The following is a 19,863-nucleotide window of genomic DNA, read 5'->3' as shown; positions in this document are numbered from 1 at the left end:
GTGGCACTATTGACCCTTCAGTTAAACTTGAAGAAACCTAGAGGCCATTTATTCAACATTTTCATATGAGGTAAGTTGACCTTTTCTGAATCCTTCTGAATAACTTTTTGTTTGTGTATAGAGGAGTGGAATTAATGACAAATAATGATTTTAACCGATTAAACATCGCAGCCCAGCTTTTCTTTTGTTTTGGTTTTTTTTTAGTTTAGGGGGACTTTTTTTTCTGTATAAATTTTTTTTGAATCTTTTTCATGTTCAGTTACTAAGATACTGGGAGGCTTAGATTACACATGTTACTCGGAGTCTGTTTCTGTATACATTAACCGTTATTAATGTAATGCGGATCTCTTTGTATCATTATCATTGTTATGTTTATCTATTCGAAACTTAATAATAAAAGATTGAGAAAGAAAGAAAGATTTACAACAGCCTTTATACACCACAGTTCCTGTACCCTTCCATCCTTTCCCTGTCTCATTGGAACCTACCTGTGCAGAACGTCACGCAAATATCCCCTGAGCATTTGCCACATTTCTGCTGTACATTTCCCTGAGAACATCTGTTCCCAATTTATACTTCATCTTTCCCCTAACTCCAGTTAAATGCTTTCCTAACTTGTCTGTTCCTATCCCTCTCCAATGCTATGGTAAAGGAGATAGAATTGTGATCACTATCTCCAAAATGCTCTCCCATTGAGAGACCTGACACCTGATCAGGTTCATTTCCCAATACCAGATCAAGTACAGCCTCTCCTCTTGTAGGCTTATCTACATATTGTGTCAAGAAACCTTCCTGAACACACCTAACAAACTCCACCCCATCTAATCCCCTCACTCCAGGGACATGTCAATCGATATTTGGGAAATTAAAATCTCCCACCATGACAACCCTGTTATTATTACACTTTTCCAGAATCTGTCTCCCTATCTGCTCCTCAATGTCCCTGTTACTATTGGGTGGTCTATAAATAATACCCAGTAGAGTTATTGACCCCTTCCTGTTTCTAACTTCCAGCCACAGACACTCAGTAGTCAAGCCCTGCATGACTTCTTCCTTTTCTGCAGCTGTGACACTATCTCTGATCAGCAGTGCCATGCCCCCTCCTCTTTTGCCTCCCTCCCTGTCTTTTCTGAAACATCTAAAGCCTGGCACTCTAAGTAACCATTCCTGCCCCTGAGCCATCCAAATCTCTGTAATGGCCACAACATCATAGCTCCAAGTACTGATCCATGCTCTAAGCTCATCTGCTTTGTTCATGATGCTTCTTGCATTAAAATAGACACATCTCAAACCATCAGTCTGAGCATATCCCTTCTCTATCACCTGCCTATCTTCTCTCTTGCACTGTCTCCGAGCTTTCTCTATTTGTGAGCCAACCTCCCCTTCCTCCGTCTCTTCAGTTTGGTTCCCACACCCCAATAGCCTTAGCAAGTCTGGAATTTATAAGAATGAGGGGTGACCTCATTGAAACGTATCGAATGGCGAAAATCCTAGACAGAGTGAATGTGGTGAGAATGTTTCCTATTGTGAGTCTAGGACCAGAGGGCACAGCCTCAGAATAGAGGGATATCCGTTTAGACCAAGATGAGGAGGAATTTCTTTAGGCAGAGAATCAGTGGAATTAGTAGTGAATCAGTGGAATTTTTGGCCACAGGCAGCTGTGGAGGCCAGGTCTTTATGTATATTTAAGGCAGAGTTTGATAGATTCTTGATTGGTCAGGGCATGAAGGGATACGGGGAGAAGGCAGGAGAATCTGTGGTGAATCTGTGGAATTCTTTGCTGCAGACAGCTGCAGGCCAAGTCATTGGCTATATTTAAAATGAATGCTTATAGGGTTCTTGATTCATAAGGGTGTCAAAGGTTATGGGTAGAAGGCAGGAGAATGGTGTTGTGTGATAATAAATTAGTCATGATGGAATGGTAGAGCAGACTTGATGGGCTGAATGGCCTAATTCTGTTCCTGTGTCTTATTATTGTATGATTCAACCTTCAGCACAGGTTAAGGTTCATATTTTGCCATGCAGAACCCTGGGCGACAGAGAGTTAATTCTGCAATTGTGTGAGGAATGTACTGTAGGTCAATTCCTTATGGATGGAAGGACAGGGTAAAAGTGAACTGAATGTTTAGTAAGCCTATCAGAATGATCAGTAAAGTAAGGGGGAAAATTGATGGGATGTTTAAGACGTTAACTCCTGTATTTTAGACTAAATCTTTCTAGGGAAGCATGACTGAGATAGCTGCTGACTCACAGCTGCCATGACCCAGGTTCAATGGTGCTGTCTGTGTGGATCTTGCACGTTCTTCTCTGACCAAATGGGTTTTTCCTGAGTGCTTCTGATTCCTGAGTGATCATCAAAGTGGTCAGTGTAAAATGGCTTGTGGAAACAGGTCAATGTAAATTGCCCCCAGCATGTGGACAAGAGGTAATGTTCAATGGGAATTGATAAGAATATGCAGTGAATAAGACAGGTTAGCGTAAGATTGACATAAATAGATGTTTGATGGTTGGCATGGATGTGGTTCGCCCAAGAACCTGTTTACACGCTGTACCTCTTCTCATTGCTACCATCAGGGAGGAGGGACAGGAGTCTGAAGATGCACACTAAATGATTCAGAAACAGCATCTTCCCCTCCACTATCAGATTTCTGAATGTTTCTTGAACACTACTTCTTTATTCTTTTTTTCCATTGTTAATTGTTTTGTTACTTGTAAGTTTATGTCTTTACACTGTCCTGCTGCAGCAAAATAACCCATTTCACATCATCAAAGTCAGTGATAATAAATCTGAATGTGATTCTGAAAGGCTAATGGTATTTTATTATGTACTTTTTCTTTAAAGGCAACAGTTGTGCTGACAGTTTCCTGTACCTGTACCTGGAAGTTTTGGCAGAGCCATTGAATGGTATCCCTTTAAGGGACCTTATTTATAGTCTGCAGAACCGAAATATTCTGACAGATGTGGAGAATGACCTGTTGATGAAAACCTCCCCTGTGCACAGAGGCCAGAGGCTGCTGGAGGTCATTGTCTACATGAAATCGGCTGCTGAGAAGGCTGAGTTTGTTTTCCTTTTGGAAGAAGAGCGGAGATCCTTCCCAACACTGAAAAAATGTCTGGATGAGTTCCAACAGGAATTTGAAAAGCTGCGTAAGTGGAATGGGGCGACTACAGAATAAGTCTGGGATCCTTGCCGGTTATTTTTAATCCGGCTTTTTAGTTTTGTTAACCTGGTGAAAATTTATCCCTCGTCTGATCAGAAACATTAATTAGTGGCTGTGATAACATCCTGCATTATAGTAATGTCAGAATTTGCTGCAGACTTTAGAATATTACTTAATTGACTGTAAGGGGCATTAGGGTGTTGTGAAAGGCACTATAAAATTCAGAGTCATTTTTAATGTCTGAATATGTACCACCTCTGCAACATGAATTATAAGGAGAAGTTACACAGGCTGGGCCTTTACTCCTTGGAGCATAGGAAACTGAGGGGTGATTTCATACAGATAATTAAAATCATGAGTGGTTTAGGTAGGTGAGCGATGTTTTTTTCCAGAGTTGGTGATCAAAAACTAGAGGACATAGAAATGTAGAAACATAGAAAATAGGTGCAGGAGTAGGCTATTCGGCCCTTCGAGCCTACACCGCCATTCAGTATGATCATGGCTGATCATCCAACTCAGGACCCTGTACCTGCTTTCTCTCCATACCCCCGATCCCTTTAGCCACAAGGGCCATATCTAACTTCCTCTTAAATATAGCCAATGAACTGGCCTCAACTGTTTCCTGTGGCAGAGAATTCCACAGATTCACCACTCTCTGTGTGAAGAAGTTTTCCCTCATCTCGGTCGAGGCTTCCCCTTTATCCTTAAACTGTGACCCCTCGTTCTGGAATTCCCCAACATCGGAAACAATCTTCCTGCATCTAGCCTGTCCAATCCCTTTAGAATTTTATCCGTTTCAATAAGATCCCCCCTCAATCTTCTAAATTCCAGTGAGTATAAGCCGAGTCGATCCAGTCTTTCTTCATATGAAAGTCCTGCCATCCCAGGAATCAATCTGGTGAACCTTCTCTGTACTCCCTCTATGGCAAGAATGTCTTTCCTCAGATTAGGGGACCAAAACTGCACACAATATTCTAGGTGTGGTCTCACCAAGGCCTTGTACAACTGCAGTAGAACCTCCCTGCTTCTGTACTCAAAACCTTTTGCTATGAATGCCAACATACCATTTGCCTTTTTCACCACCTGCTGTACCTGCATGCCCACCTTCAATGACTGGTGTACAATGAAACCCAGGTCTCGTTGCACCTCCCCTTTTCCTAATCGGCCACTGTTCAGATAATAATCTGTTTTCCTGTTCTTGCAACCAAAGTGGATAACCTCACATTTATCCACATTAAATTGCATCTGCCATGAATTTGCCCACTCACCTAACCTATCCAATTCACCCTGCATCCTCTTAGCATCCTCCTAGCATCCTCCTCACAGCTAACACCACCGCCCAGCTTCGTGTCATCCGCAAACAGCTAACACCGCCACCCAGCTTTGTGTCATCCGCATTTCAACATTAGAGGTGAAATAGAATCTCAGGGCTAACTTATTTATACAGTGAGTGGTGTATAAATGGAATATCTTTATCCAAATATCATCTATTGAATATTGAAAGGCCTAGATGGAGTGAATGTGAACAGGATGTTTAATATAGTAGGGAACAAAGGGTACAACTTCAGAATAGAAAGATGTCCCTTTAGAATGGAGATGAAGAGGAATTTAATTAGCCAGAGGGTGGTGAATCTGTGGAATTGATTGCCATAGGTGACTGTGGGGGGTGGGGGGGGGAATGTGTGTGTGTTTATTTATTTATTTAAAGTGAATGTTAATAATTCCTTGATTAGTAAGAGCAAGGTTGTGGGGAGAAGGCAGGAGAATGGGTTTGAGAGGGATAATTAATCAGCCATTATGGAATGATGGAGTAGACCTGATGGGCCGAATGGCAGAATTCTGCTTACACATCTTCTGATCTTATGGAACTAGCTGCCAGAGGAAGTGGTTATGGCAGGTACTTTTGATACATTTAAGAAGTATGTCGATGGGTACATGAATGATGAGAACTTGAATAGGTACCAAGTGCTGGGGAATTGGGTTAGCTTGAATCTATGGTACATCTTTTCGGTATGGGCATGAGCGGGCCAAAGGGTCTTTATCCATACTGTACAGCTCTATGACTCTATACATACAGCTCTTGTTGTCCAACTGACCTAGGTCCCAGACAAATCCATTGACTGTGTTCAGCCGAGCTAAAGACTGATCAGTGTTGATGTTCATGCACTACATATACCTCCTACTACCTTCCCCCACTCTGTCCTGTACCACACATTCTCTTTGTAATTGTGCATTTGTCAGGTGTAATTCATATAATGTCTTTTAAGAAGTTTGTGACATTATTCAGAAAGTATGAAAATTGGGGCTTCTATAGAAAACTCAATATAGGCAGTCTCCAGTTATGAAAGACCTGATTTACAAGAATCTGACTTTCTCATAAATCTTTATTGAATTGTTCAGGGTTGTAATAATAATAAATAGGGTTGTGATGCCATAAGAGACATGATATAAGAAACCGTGAACTGCAGCAAAAAAAACCACTGCTGTGTGAACGCAGTGGCAGCAAAGGGAGAGTCGAGACTTTGCTTCAGGAGTGTTTCATGATCTTGGTTAACAGCCTGCATATGGATATTTAACATTAATAATATGTGGTGATAATTTGAACATGAAAGATATACAATGAAATAAAAAAAAGCTATAGGAAGTGTATGCAGAACAATAGAACATGTCCTGTCTTGTACATAGAACTTAACATTACAGCACAGTACAGGCCCGTCAACCCCAACTCTTTAACCTACTCCAAATCAATCCAACCCTTGCTTCCACATACCAATCTATTCTCAACCATTTGCTCTTATGTGTCTCTAATATATCTGTCTCTACCAGTATTGACACTCCAGGCAGCACCTCCCACACACCCACTACTCTGTTTTAAAAAAAAACTACCTGTGACATCTCATTATACTTTACTCCAAATACCTTCGTTATGCTGCCTTCTAGTCATTTTAGTCATTTTCTGCCCTGGGAAAAAGTCACTCTATCTATGCCTTTTATAATCTTGTACATCTCTATCAAGTGACCTCATATACTCTCACTCCAAAGGGAAAAGTCCTAGCTTGCTCAACTTATCTTCATAAGACATGGGTGTCTAATCCAGGCTGTTCCCTGGTAGATCTCCTCTGCACTGTCCATAAATCTGCCACATTCTTCCTATAATGAGGTGACCAGAAAGGAACACAATATTCTAACCAGTATTCCAATGCTGCAAGTACTCCTCTGCACCCTCTATCAATATTCTCAATAACTCTAATACTGCTTTAGCCCTCTCTCAATACTCCCAAGTAATATTGCTTTGCACCCTCTCTCAATACTCACAATACTGGAAGTAATACTGCTCTGCACTCTCTCTAAATACTGACAATACTTCAGGTAATATTCATCTACATCCTCTCTCAATACTACAAATAATACGGCTCTGCACCCTCTCTAATGCATCCACTTCTGTGCTCTCATGAGGTGATCAGAACTCCCAGGTGTGGTCTAGTAATAATTTTATAGAGCTGTACCATTATCTTTATTCATTGTGATTGCATTGTTCATTAATACAAATACACAGTAACTCCAATGAATGCTATTTTCCATTCTTTCACTCCAGGTGATGGTTACATACCTCGCTTCAAAAGATACATGCCACTTAAGAGACTGCGAAGGCGTGAGGATCTCCCAGCAGATGAGCGAAACTCTTACTGTAACTTCTTCCGGCTGATGTACCTCATTATCTTGGAGGGGACACGGATAGCACAGAAGGTTTTTGCCGAGCGTGTGCCCCCCAGTGACCTGCAGGCAGAAATTCGGAAGCTGAAGAAAACGGAACTGCACCGGTACTTCAGGGAACATCAGGCAACCTTTGCCTCCCACTCTGACTGGGGATTGCTATATCCGCAGAAGACTTCCCGCCTGGAGTTCCAGAAGTACGATATCACACTTATCGTCTTTCTGATGATGCATGTCAAGTCCTTCCCCGCGCCAAGGAAAGGCTGGCGGACAGAGCCCCCCACTGATGACCACTCCAAGCCTGCCAGCCTCCTGCGACTGCTGTACTTGCGGAGGCAGCTAGTGCTGAGGGATGGTTACCTTGGTGTGCCAGAAGAAGAGTTCCTGGTGATTTGGAGTGAGGCGAAGCAGTGCCTCTGCCGCCTTGGGAAGGACCCTGAGGAGATTGAGGACATCATGTTCACGCCAGGTTACGTGCTCTGGAAGGATTATAAGCTGATCTCTGAACTCATGGGGAGGCAGTGCTCGGAGTTGACCGGACAGTACATGATGGCAATGAAAGCTCACCTACGTAAGGACCTCTTCTCTCCTAACCTGCTGCAGTGCCCAGACCACACACTTGCAACACAGAGTAACGTGGGAAGATCCTCTCTGATTGCCAATGTTATACAACATACACAAAATGCTGGAGGAACTCAGCAAGTCAGGCAGCATCTGTAGAGGGAATAAACTGTTGACATTTCAGACCCAAATCTTCATCAGGTTGAAAGCGTTGACTGTTTATTCCCCTCCATTGATGCTGCCTGTTTGCTAAGTTGCTCCAGCATTTTAACTGTAAGATATAGGAGCAGAATTAGGCCATTTGGCCCATCAAGTCTGATCTGCCATTTCATCATGACCAATTAATTTCCCTCTTAGCCCCATTCTCCTGCCTTCTCCCCGTATCCCTTCATGCCCTGACCAATCAAGAATCTATCAAACTCTGCCTTAAATATACATAAAGACCTGGCCTCCACAGCTGCCTGTGGCCAAAAATTCCACAGATTCAACACTAATTCCACTGATTCTCTGCCTAAAGAAATTCCTCCTCATCTATGTTCTAATTGGATACCCCTCTATTCTGAGGCTGTGCCCTCTGGCGCTAGACTCTCCCACCATAGGAAACATCCTCTCCACATCCACTCTATCCTTTCACCATTTGATAGGTTTCAATGAGGTCACCCCTCATTCTTCTGAATTCCAGTGAGTAGAGACCCAGAGCCATCAAAAGTTCTTCCTATGACAAGCCATTCAATCCTGGAATCATTTTCGTGAACCTCCTTTGAACCCTCTCCAGTTTTAGCGCATCTTTTCTTAGATAAGGGGCCCAAAATTGCTCACGGTACTGCAAGTGAGGCCTCACCAGTGCTTTATAAGGTCTCGACATTACATCCTTGCTTTTATATTATAGACCTATTGAGTTATACAAGTATTTGAATAGACATAGACTGATTAGGGATAGTCTCCGTGGCTTTGTGCGTGGTAGGTCATGTTTAACCAATCTTATAGTTTTCAAGGATATTACCAAGAAAGTTGATGAAGGCAAGGCAGTGAATGCTATCTAGATGGACTTTAGCAAGGCCTTTGACAAGGTCCCACATGGTCAAGAAGGTTCAGTCACTTGGCGTTCAAGATGAGGTAGTAAACTGGATTAGACATTGGCTCTGTGGGAGAAGCCAGAGAATGGTAGTAGAGGGTAACGTCTCTGATTGGAGGCCTGTGAGGAAGGCTATCAAGGGCTGCAGAGGGATCTGCATTAGTTGGAAAAATATGCTGAAAAATGGCAGATGGAATTTAATGCAGACAAGTCCATGTGTTGCATGGGACCAACCAGGGTAGGTCTTTGACAGTGAACGGTCGGGCACTGAGGAGTGTGGTAGAACAAAGGGATCTGGGAATACAGGTACATAATTCATTGAGAGTGGTGTCACAGGTAGATAGGATTGTAAAGAAAGCTTTTGGCACATTGGCCTTCATAAATCAGTATGTTGAGTACTGGAGTTATGGTGTTAAGTTGAAGTTGCATGAGATAATGGTGAGGACTCATTTGGAGTATTGTGTGCAGTTTTGGTTACCTACCTACAGGAAAATGCAAATAAAGTTGAAATAGTACAGAGAAAATTTACAAGGAATTTGCCAGATCTGGAGGACCTGAGTAACAAGGAAGGATTGAATAGATTAGGACTGTATTCTATAGAACGCAGAAAATTGAGAGGACATTTGATAGACGTATATAAAATTATGAGGTGTATAGATAAGGTAAATGCAAGCAGGTTTTTTCCAGTGAGGTTGGGTGGGTCTGCAACCAGAGGTCATGGCTTAAGGATGAAAAGTGAACATGAGAGGAAACTTTTTCACTCAAGTGGTGCATTGGATAGGTACATGGATAGTAGAGATGTGGAGGGCTCTGGTCCAGGTACAGGTTGTTGGGAGAAGGCAGTTTAAATGGTTTTGCCATGGACTAGATGAGCCAAAGGGCTATGACTCTATGAATGCTAACAATGCATTTGCCTTCCATAAAACCAGGACGAACCAAAAGAGTCAGACCAGTTACGCTCACAGATCTCGATTTTGCAGATGACAGTCCTGCTCGCTGACCAGCTTGAGGAAGCACAGCAGCTACTGACAAAAGTGGAAATTGAGTGCAATAAAGTTAGACTTCACTTAAATGCTAAAAAGACAGAGTACATGGCATTCAGCTGCGATGAAGGTACTCTGAAGACCACAAAGAATGATACCATTAAGAAAGTCTTAGACTTCAAGTACCTTGGGTCAAGAATGATGAGTTTAGAGAAGGACATAAAGATACGGAAGGCACTGGTGTGGAGGGCTATGAATGACTTGAAGGAAATCTGGAAGTCAAACCTGACCAGAGGGCTGAAAATGAGGATCTTCATAGCAGTCATAGAGTCCATTGTCACGTACGGATGCGAGACGTGGACACTCACCAAGACCATGCGAAAGTCACTAGATGGTTGCTATACACGAATGCTCTGGATGGCTCTTGACGTGAGTTGGCGACAGCACATGACGAATGTTGAGCTCTATGACGACCTACCGATGCTCACTACTAAAATCGAAGTGAGAAGACTGCAACTAGCGGGGCACTGTCTACGTCACCCTGAGCTACCTGCCAGCCTAGTCATCACATGGGAGCCCAAGCATGGGAGGATGAATGCTGGGCGCTCTCCCAAGACTATGGTCAACACGCTTCTAGAAGATAGTGGCGCGGCTAATGTAGATGAACTGAACACATTGATGAAGGAGAGAGAGGAGTGGAGAGTGTCATCGTGCCCGATGCCGACCCCCTAGGCCTGAGTCGATGTAGTAGTAGTTGCCTTCCTTAACACAAAGTCAAGCTGCAAATTAGCCTTTAGGGAATTGTGCACAAGGACTCCCAAGTCCCTTTGCAACTCAGATTTTTAAATTTTCCCTCTATTTAGAAAATAGTATTCACTTCTGTTTTGTCTACCAAAGTGCATGACTATACATTCCATCTGCTACTTTCCCATTTTCCTCATCTGTCCTTATGTAACCTCTCTGCTTCCTCAAAACTACCTGCCCCTCCACCTATCTTCGTATCATCTGTAAACTTGGCCACAAAGCCATCAATTCCTTCATCCAAATCACCGAATTATAACCTGAATAGAATAGGTCCCAACACCGACCCCTGTGGAACATCACTAGTCACCGGCAGCCAGTCAGAAAAGACTCCCTTTATTCCCACTCTTTGCCTCCTGCCAATCACTCACTCTTTATCCATGCTTGAATCTTTCCTGTGATACCATGGACTCTTAACTTGTTAAGCAGCCTCATGTGTGACACCTTGTCAAAGGCCTTCTGAAAATCTAAGTACACAACATCCACTAATTCTCCTTTGTCTATCATGTTTGTTATTTCTTCCAACAGATTTGTCAGGCAAGATTTTCTCTTAAGTAAACCATGCTGACTTTGACCCATTTTATCACGTGCCTCCAAGTACCAGAACACCACATCCTTAACAATCAGCTCCAACATCTTCCCAATCACTGATGTCAGACTAACTGGCCTATAGTTTCCTTTCTTCTGCCTCTCTCCCTTCTTGGAGTGGAGTGACATTTGCAATTTTCCATTCCTCCATAACCATTCTAGAATCAGTTGATTCTTGAAAGGTCATTACTAATGCCTCCACAATCTCTTCAGCCACCTCTTTCAGAACTCTAGGGTGTACACCATCTGGTCCAGGTGACTTATACACCTTCAGAATGTCTTCCACAGTGAAGACTGATGCAAAGTACTTATTCAGTTTGTCTACCATTTCCTTGTCTCTCTTAACTACATCTCCAGCATCATTTTTCAGTGGTCTGATGTCCACTCTTGCCTGTCTTTTACACTTAATGTATCTGAAGAAAATTTTGGAATCCTCTTTAATTTTATTGGCTAGCTCACCTATAGTATGTATTCTATCTTTTCCTCCTTAATGATTTTTAGTTGCTTGTTGTTGGTATTTGAAACCTTCTCAATCCTCCAATTTCCCACAAATTTTTGCTCTATTATTTGCCCTCTCTGTGGCTTTTCTGTTGGCTTTGACTTCCTTTGTGAACCACTATTACGTCATCCAGCCTTTAGCCGCGTAACTTTGTGAAATTGCCACTACTTTTCATCTCCCCGCTCACTAATCGGGCGCAGTCCAACTCTGAAAACTGCCGCAAAATGCTGCCTTTTTTAACATTCAACTGCAAACCTAAATGAAATTACCGCTTTTTCTGATGCTCCAGCTCACTGTTTGGGTGTAGTCCAACTCCAAAAACTGCTGCAAAGTGTTGCCGCTTTTAACCTTTAGCCATGTACCTAAGGAAATTGCTAGTGCTTCTCATCCTGCTCATTGTGCACGGTCCAACTCCAAAAACTGCCGCAAAGTGCTGCCTTTTTTAAAATCTGCAGCCACAAACCCTAAGTGAGATCGCCACTTCTTCTCATCCTCCTGCTCACTGATTGGGCATAGGCCAGCTCCGCAAACTGCTGCAAAGAGTTGCCTTTTTTAATCTTCAGCTGTGTACCTGAGTGAAATTGCCTCTTCTCATGTTCCCGTTTTCTGACTGGGCATAGTCCAACTCTGAAAATTATCGCAAAGCGCTGCCTTTTTTAATCTTCAGCATCAGACTTAGCTGAAATCGTAGTTTCTTCTCATGCTGCCGTTCACTGATTGGGCGTGGTCCAAATCTGAAACTGCTGCAAAGTGCTGCCCTTTTCAATCCTCAGCTGCATACCTAAATGAAATATGTTCCTTCTTCTGATGCTCCCATTCACTGATTGGGTGCGCTCTGAAAACTGTCATACACCATATCTAAAATAGCATACTTAAGTGAAATTACCAGTTATCGTGCTCCCACTCACAGATTGGGTGCAGTACAACTCTGAAAACTGCCACAAAGCGCTGCCTTTTTTAAATCTTCAACCGTGCACCTAAGAACAATTGTTGCTTCTTCTCATCCTCCTGCTCACTGATTGGGCGCTGTCCAACTCTGAAAACTGCTGCAAAGCGCTGACAGTTTTAAATCTTCAACTGCGTGCCGAAGTGAAATCGCTGCTTCTTCTCATGCGCCCCCTCACTGACTGGCATAGTCCAATTTTTTATGTGTTGCACCATAGTTGACATTTTTTGGTTCTAATTGTCTTGTATCTTGTATAATTTTGAGTAATTGAAGTTTAATTTATGTTTTTCTTGTGAATGTTACTTACCCGATGTTATGTCCCTGTGATGCTGCTGCAATAAGTTTTTCATTGCACCTGTGCACACTTGCACTTGTGCAGATGAAAATAAACTCAACTGACTTTTGACTCGACTGTTATAGGGACCTACTCCTTAGTAGCAATCATCAGAAAGACACAGAGAATCTGTATTTACCAACAAGTATCCTTTATTGTTTCCACTAAAAAGCACATGGGTTCACAAAAGAACTACCTGTGGCCACACCCATTAGAGTTCCCTGACTCCTCATGAACAGTCAATGAAGAGAAAAAGGTATTACCCGGGAAAGGAGTCTACACTGGCCACGCGTTCCTCGTAGACCCGATCTCCACGTGTCCGTGGGGTCATCCTTATCTGTGATGGTTGGTCTCCGGCTGCTGAAAATTCATCACTGTTACATATGGGAGTTCCTGACTCTTATAGTGTTCCTGATCAGTTGAAATGATGGATCTCCATCCCATTGGCTCAAGGTCACCTGACCAGCCTGGGTCACCTGGGTTGGTTGTAGCCCTGGTTGTAGCCCTACAACCAACATTGTTCTATATTTCTGCCCCTCAGCCTTGTGTTCCTTTCAACTGGTGACCCAAACACTGAGTCAAATGAGATTACATATTGCTTCTCTGGTAAGTCTGCCACTTTACATAATAAGTAGCTACTTGTCTGAGAATAGTCTCAGGTTTAGCAGGTAATTACCTGAAGCTCCTTGTGTCCACATTCATTTGCTCTCATTCAATTATCCCAGAGCAAGAATCAATTCAGAGTCTACAAAATGGGGAGAAACAAAGACATCTGTCTTGTCTGCTTCCCCTCCCTTGACTGTAGTTCCTTCTGTTTCTAAGCCATCCTGGGTGTGAAGAATTGAATGATCTCCTCTCTCTTGCTATGATTCTTTTCCAACTTCTAACTCTTCCTTGCTGTTGCAGAGTCAAAGACCAAGGAACCGATGAAGATGGGAGAATCCAAATTGGAGCCTCCTCCAGGACGGAAGGAGAATCCCACATTGCCAACAGGCACAGCCACTCCTGATGGGAAGAAAGGGAAAGAGACAGAGAAAGAGGCAAAGACTGGCAGAGAGGGAGAGATTGCACCAGCTCAGGACGCCACGGAGGAGGTAGAACAGGAGCTTCTTGCTCGCCTTCACATAAGACATAGGAACAGTTAGGCTATATTTAGAGTCTGCTCTCTGGTTCAAGACTTCCCCCACTGTAGGAAACATCCTCTTCACATCCACTCTATCTAGGCCTTTCAATATTCAATAGGTTTCAATGAGATCTCCCCTCCCCCCATTCTTCAAAACTCCAGTGAGTACAGGCTCAGAGTCATCAAATGCTCCTCATATGTTAACCTTTTCATTTCTGGGATCATTATTGTAAACCATTCTGGACCCTCCTCAATGCCAGCACCCTTCTTAGATATGGGGCCCAAAATTGCTGACGATAGTCCGAATGTGGTATGACCAATGCTTTAAAAAGCCTCAACGTTATATCCTTGCTTTAATATTCGAGGCCTCTCTGGAGTTGTAGTCTAGCACTGGCATTTCTGCCTGTTTTCTGGTCTGCTTTATTTACATGCTGGTTGCTTGGTTTATGGAGGGCCACCTCCTGAGGGGACTCCTTCATCATAGCACTTCTTTGGAAGCTGACCAAATGAGAGTGTAATTCCCTGAATTTGTCGGACACCTAAGAGACTGCAGATGCTGGAATTTGGAGGAACAGAGACTCAGTGGGTCGAGCACCATCTCTGGTGGGTGGGAAGGAATTGTCAACATTTTGGGTTAAAATTCTGCATGTGGATTCATGCTGGGTTTCGACCTGAAACATTGATAATTCAGTTCCCACCATGGATACTGCTAAAGCTGCTGAGGTTCTCTAGTGGATTGTTTGTTGTCCCTACCTCCTGTTGTCCCAGTATTTTGCGTGTGAGACTGTCCACCTAGCCAGTCCCAATTTCTTGTATTTGGCCAGCATTTCTCCAGGCCTCACCGCTCTATGTACCTATCCAAGTGCTTCTTAAATGCTGAGGTCTACTTGGGGAAGTAGTAGGGTGGCATTGTTCCCTTGCTGGTTGTGTGAGGATTCCTTGATCCATGTGGATCTGGGATCGCCAGGGTAATTGCTTGCTCTTCCGTGCTCACCATTCTCCTCGTTCTTGCAGGATAACTCGCTTTTGTTTCAAGTGACTGCGAAAGGCGAGGGGAGCTCACAGGCATCCGGGACACAGAGTGCGGTGAGCTGTTTTAAGGTGTGGGGAGATGGATGGGGTTTTACCTTGCATGCGGTCTGAGGAAGCTGAGGGCAGCAAGCGGATTCTGGAAAACGCACAGGGATCAGGACAAAGCTCGAAACTGCTCCCACTGGTGGAAAAAGCAGAATCCAGAGGTTAAGGAATTAGGAAAGGAGGAGGGAGTGGTTGGTGGTTGCACTGTACAATGGTGCATTTTTGGTGGGTTCAACCATGGCACTTCCAAGGGAACCGAATCCATATTCTAATGGATTTAAAAGTTACAGATCTCCAAGGAGGTAGACAGAAACTGGGGTTGATTGCTCTTACAGAGATCCAGTACATACTTGAAGGGCTGAGTGGCCTCTTTTTGTACCCTTGACATTTTGTGATTTGATTTAAAGCTGTTAAGTGCTGTCCCTATGAGCTGGGTCCACATCCAACAGCTGACAGCATTGTCCAGCTGTTCTGCCCACTGAGATCAGCATTATCAGAGCAGCCAGTTTGAGAACTGTGTGCTCTTGCCAGGTATTTTGAGGCAGAATCTAAATCTAAAAATATGTTTGAAATTACAGAACGATCCCCAGAGATACAGCCGGAAGAAAAAGAAGAAAAAGACTAAGGGAAAAAAGGTAAATCACATTCCCAGCCCCACATCCCATGCTCTGAGTCTGAACGATGTGATGGGGGGAGGGGAATGAGCCGATTGCCTTTCTCTTTTTGCTTCACTGCATCTTTCCACTTTATTCTTTTCTTTATCCCTCTTTCCTCCTTTTGCTTCTTTTTCCTGTTATTATCGCTGCTGCTGTAAGTTGTTACGCTAGCTGCTATACTACCATGCCAGGCAACCCAAGGTTCATGGTGGTGAAGATTTAGAGGATTTAGGCCAAACACAGGAAACTGGGTCCTTGGTCAGTCTGAGCAAGCTGGGCTGTAGGACCCCATGAACAGAAGAGGGAAGAAGATGGTGAGATTAGTGGGTGACCAAAGCTGACTGAACACAGAGTAAATCATGAGTCAAAGGTGTACCTGCAGAGGGTGTTCCTAACTTGCAGTGCTGGGGGTTCTGGTTGAGCTGTTAATCCACAGCCCTGTTGACCCAGGTTCAATCCTGACCTCCAGCACTGTCTGCGTTGAGTTTTCACCTTCTCCCTGTGACCACGTGAGCTTCGTGTGGGTGCTCTGCTTTCCTCCCACATTCCAAATATGCACTGGTTGTTAAATTAGTCAGCTGCTATAAGTTTCCCCTAGTTTATGTGGGTGTTCGTGGGGGCCAGTGATGGATGTGGAAGAGGGCAGGCGATACAGGGAAGGAGGTATGAGGATGAGATTGCTCTGGGAGCTAGCATTGACCAGATTGTTCACGATTCCTGAGAAATATGAGGGACTTCTTGAAACATGGAGGTCAAGCATGCTCAGAGTCCAGATGTGAACACGTGGGGAGAGCACACGGATCATATTTGGGTCATGTATGCATACTGGTGACATATGTAGTCTGGCAATGTACAGTTGCAAGAAAAAGTTTGTGATCCCTTTGCAATTTACTGGTTTTCTGCATTAATTACTCAAAATGTGGCCTGATCTTCATTTAAGCCACGTTAACAGACAAACATGATCTGCCTAAACTAAAAGTTGTACTTTTCATGTCTTTATTGAACACATTTCTTCATCATTCTGAGTCCGGGCTGGAAAAAGCATATGTAGACCTTTGTATTTAATAACTGGTAGAACCTCCTTGAGCAGCAATACCCTCCACCAAATGTTTCCTGTACCTGCTGATCAGACTTGCATGTTGGCGAGGAAGAGTTTTAGACCATTCCTCCATACAAAACTGTTTCAGTTCATTAATATTTTTGGATACCTTGCATGAACAGCCCTCTTCAGGTCATGCTACAACATCTCAATTGAGTTAAGGTCTGGACTCCGCCTTGGCCATTCCAAAACACGAATTTTCTTCTTTTTTTTTAACCATTCTGTTGTTGATTTACTCTTGTCTTTCAGATCATTGTCTTGTCGCATCATCCAACTTCTATTAAGCTTCAGGTGACAGACCGCTACCCTGACACACTCCTGTAAAATGTCTTGATACAATTTTGAATTCATTGTTCCCTCAATGACTGCAAGCTGTCCAGACCTTGAGGCAGCAAAGCAGCCCCAAACCATGATGCTCCTTCCACCATGCTTCACAGTTAGGATGAGGCTTTGGTGTTTGTGTGCAGTGCCCTTTGTCCTCCAGACATAGCAGTGTGCATTTCTGGAAAAAAAAGTTCAACTTTTATCTCATCTGTTCACAGAACATTGTCCCAGGAGCTTTGTGGAACATTCAGGAGGTCTTTTGCAAACTTGAGATGTGCAGCAATTTTCTTTTTGGAGAATGGTATTGAACCATTCTTGTTCAGTGTTTTTCTTATAGTGGGCACATGAACAGAGACTTTAGCAAGTTCTAGAGATTTCTGCAGGTCTTTTGCTGTTATCCTTGGGTTCTTTTTCAGCTCCTTCAGCATTGCACATTGTGCGCTTGGTGTGATCTTTGCAGGACACCCACTCCTAGGGAGAGTAGCAACAGTACTGAATTTTCTCCATTTTTAGACATTTTTTCTGAGTGTGGACTGATGAGCACTCAGGTCTTTAAACGTGCTTTTGTAGCCTCTTCCAGTTTCATGCATCTCTACAATCCTTCTAAGGTCCTCTGAAAGTTGTTTTGACTGAGGCATAGTGTACATAAACAGATCTTTCTTGAGAAGAGCAGGCTCTGACCTGACTTTGTGTGTCTTTTTTTTATAGGGCAGGGTACCTCTACAACCCACACCTCCAATCTCATCTCATTGATTGGAACACCCGGCTCCAAATAGCTTTTGTAGAAAGCATTACTACAGAGATTCACATACTTTTTTGAACCTAGACCGTGATTGTTTAAATGGTGCACTTAGTATTGCCAAAAAGTAGTACAATTATTTGTGTTATATTAGTTCAGGCAGATTGTGATTGTCCATATATTGTTTCTTAGATGAAGATCAGACCACATTTTATGAGTAATTAATGCAGAAAACCAGGTAATTGCAAAGAGCTCACAAAACCTTTTTTGCAACTGTATATGTACTTTGATAATAAAATTAACTTCGAACTTTTAAAGGTAAGCAAGGAAGTTTAAAGTACAGCTTTATTTCTCACGTGCACAGTTGCTAGAAAAAGTTTGTCAATCCTTCGCAATTACGTCTTTCTCTGCATTAATTACTTATAAAATGTGGTCGGTAACGTATTTACATTAAGACCTATGTAGAAGGCTGATGTATGTACGTGGGCAATATATGGGAACATCTGTAAGTTGGTGACGTGTGCTCAGGGACATATGTAGATTGGTGACGTATGTACACTGGGGTGTATGTAAGCAGGTGACATATTTACACTGGGGCATATGTAAGTGGGTGACGTATGTACACTGGGGTGTATGTAAGTGGGTGACGTATGTACAATGGGGAGTATGTAAGTGGGTGACGTATTTACACTGGGGTGTATGTAAGCAGGTGACATATTTACACTGGGGCATATGTAAGTGGGTGACGTATGTACACTGGGGTGTATGTAAGTGGGTGACATTTACACTGGGGCATATGTAAGTGGGTGACATGTACACTGGGGTGTATGTAAGTGTGACGTATGTACACTGGGGTGTATGTAAGTGGGTGATGTATTTACACTGGGGTGTATGTAAGCAGGTGACATATTTACACTGGGGCATATGTAAGTGGGTGACGTATGTACACTGGGGTGTATGTAAGTGGGTGACGTATGTACAATGGGGAGTATGTAAGTGGGTGACGTATTTACACTGGGGTGTATGTAAGCAGGTGACATATTTACACTGGGGCATATGTAAGTGGGTGACGTATGTACACTGGGGTGTATGTAAGTGGGTGACATTTACACTGGGGCATATGTAAGTGGGTGACACATGTACACTGGGGTGTATGTAAGTGTGTGACGTATGTACACTGGGGTGTATGTAAGTGGGTGACATAATTACACTGGGGTGTATGTAAGTGGGTGACGTATGTACACTGGGGTGTATGTAAGTGGGTGACACATGTACACTGGGGTGTATGTAAGTGGGTGACATGTACACTGGGGTGTATGTAAGTGGGTGACGTATTTACACTGGGGCGTATGTAAGTGGGTGACATATTTACACTGGGCTGTATGTAAGTGGGTGATGTATGTATACTGGGGAGTATGTAAGTGGGTGACATAATTACACTGGGGTGTATGTAAGTGGGTGACGTATGTACACTGGTGTGTATGTAAGTGGGTGACATATTTACACTGGGGTGTATATAAGTGGGTGACGTATGTACACTAGGGTGTATGTAAGTGGGTGACATATGTACATGGGCATATGTCAGTGGGTGATGTATGTAGGTGGGTGACATAGGTACATGGGGGTGTATATTGCTGGGAGACCTATGTACACAGGACGTAAGTAGCTGTGTGACATATGTATAAGGGGATGCACGTAGCTGGGTGATGCATGGAGATGGGGATGTATATAGGTTGGTCACATATGTATATGCTGTCATATGTAGGTTAGTAGCGTAAGAGCATTACAGTGCCTATTAAAAAATATTCACCCTGTGGTGACCCACTTTCTGCGCAGGCAAACCGGCTCACAAATATCCAGCGCGCGGGGGGAGGCTTTGGTAATGCACCTCTGACGTTATTTCCGCCCGGAGTGGGCTGGCGCTAGGGATTAAATGCCAGCGCCGCGAAGTTTGAATAAACTAGTCTCGAAACGACTTACCGACTGCGTGTCGTTATTTCAGCGCTGTGTGTAAGTACATCGCTACATTGGTGACCCCGACGGTCCAAACGGGATTTGGACCAAAGATGACTGACTCTTCATCTGTTCACGCAGTTTTGCTAAAACTGCCGACTTTCTGGACGCTGCGACCATGCATGTGGTTTAGCCAAGCAGAAGCCCAGTTCCAGATTCGGCAGATATC

At 43.4% G+C, this 19,863-nt stretch overlaps 1 protein-coding gene across 4 annotated transcripts in view; it reads left to right on the top strand.

The window, feature by feature from the left end:
• LOC140716952 (E3 ubiquitin-protein ligase DZIP3-like) overlaps positions 1 to 19,863 on the top strand; it is a 195,102-nt gene that overhangs the window by 96,415 nt on the left and 78,824 nt on the right. For all 4 annotated transcript variants that reach the window (XM_073030129.1, XM_073030130.1, XM_073030126.1 and 1 more), the window contains exons 19-23: positions 2,843 to 3,148; positions 6,758 to 7,447; positions 13,570 to 13,757; positions 14,801 to 14,872; positions 15,442 to 15,498. In XM_073030129.1, the coding sequence (XP_072886230.1) occupies positions 2,843 to 3,148; positions 6,758 to 7,447; positions 13,570 to 13,757; positions 14,801 to 14,872; positions 15,442 to 15,498 (1,313 nt within the window). The remainder of the gene's footprint in view (positions 1 to 2,842; positions 3,149 to 6,757; positions 7,448 to 13,569; positions 13,758 to 14,800; positions 14,873 to 15,441; positions 15,499 to 19,863) is intronic.

Source organism: Hemitrygon akajei, chromosome 26, assembly GCF_048418815.1.
Source record: "Hemitrygon akajei chromosome 26, sHemAka1.3, whole genome shotgun sequence".
In the NCBI taxonomy this organism is placed as follows: domain Eukaryota; kingdom Metazoa; phylum Chordata; class Chondrichthyes; order Myliobatiformes; family Dasyatidae; genus Hemitrygon; species Hemitrygon akajei.
Note: the sequence above shows the minus strand (reverse complement) of the source record. Positions and strands in the feature narration are given on the sequence as shown.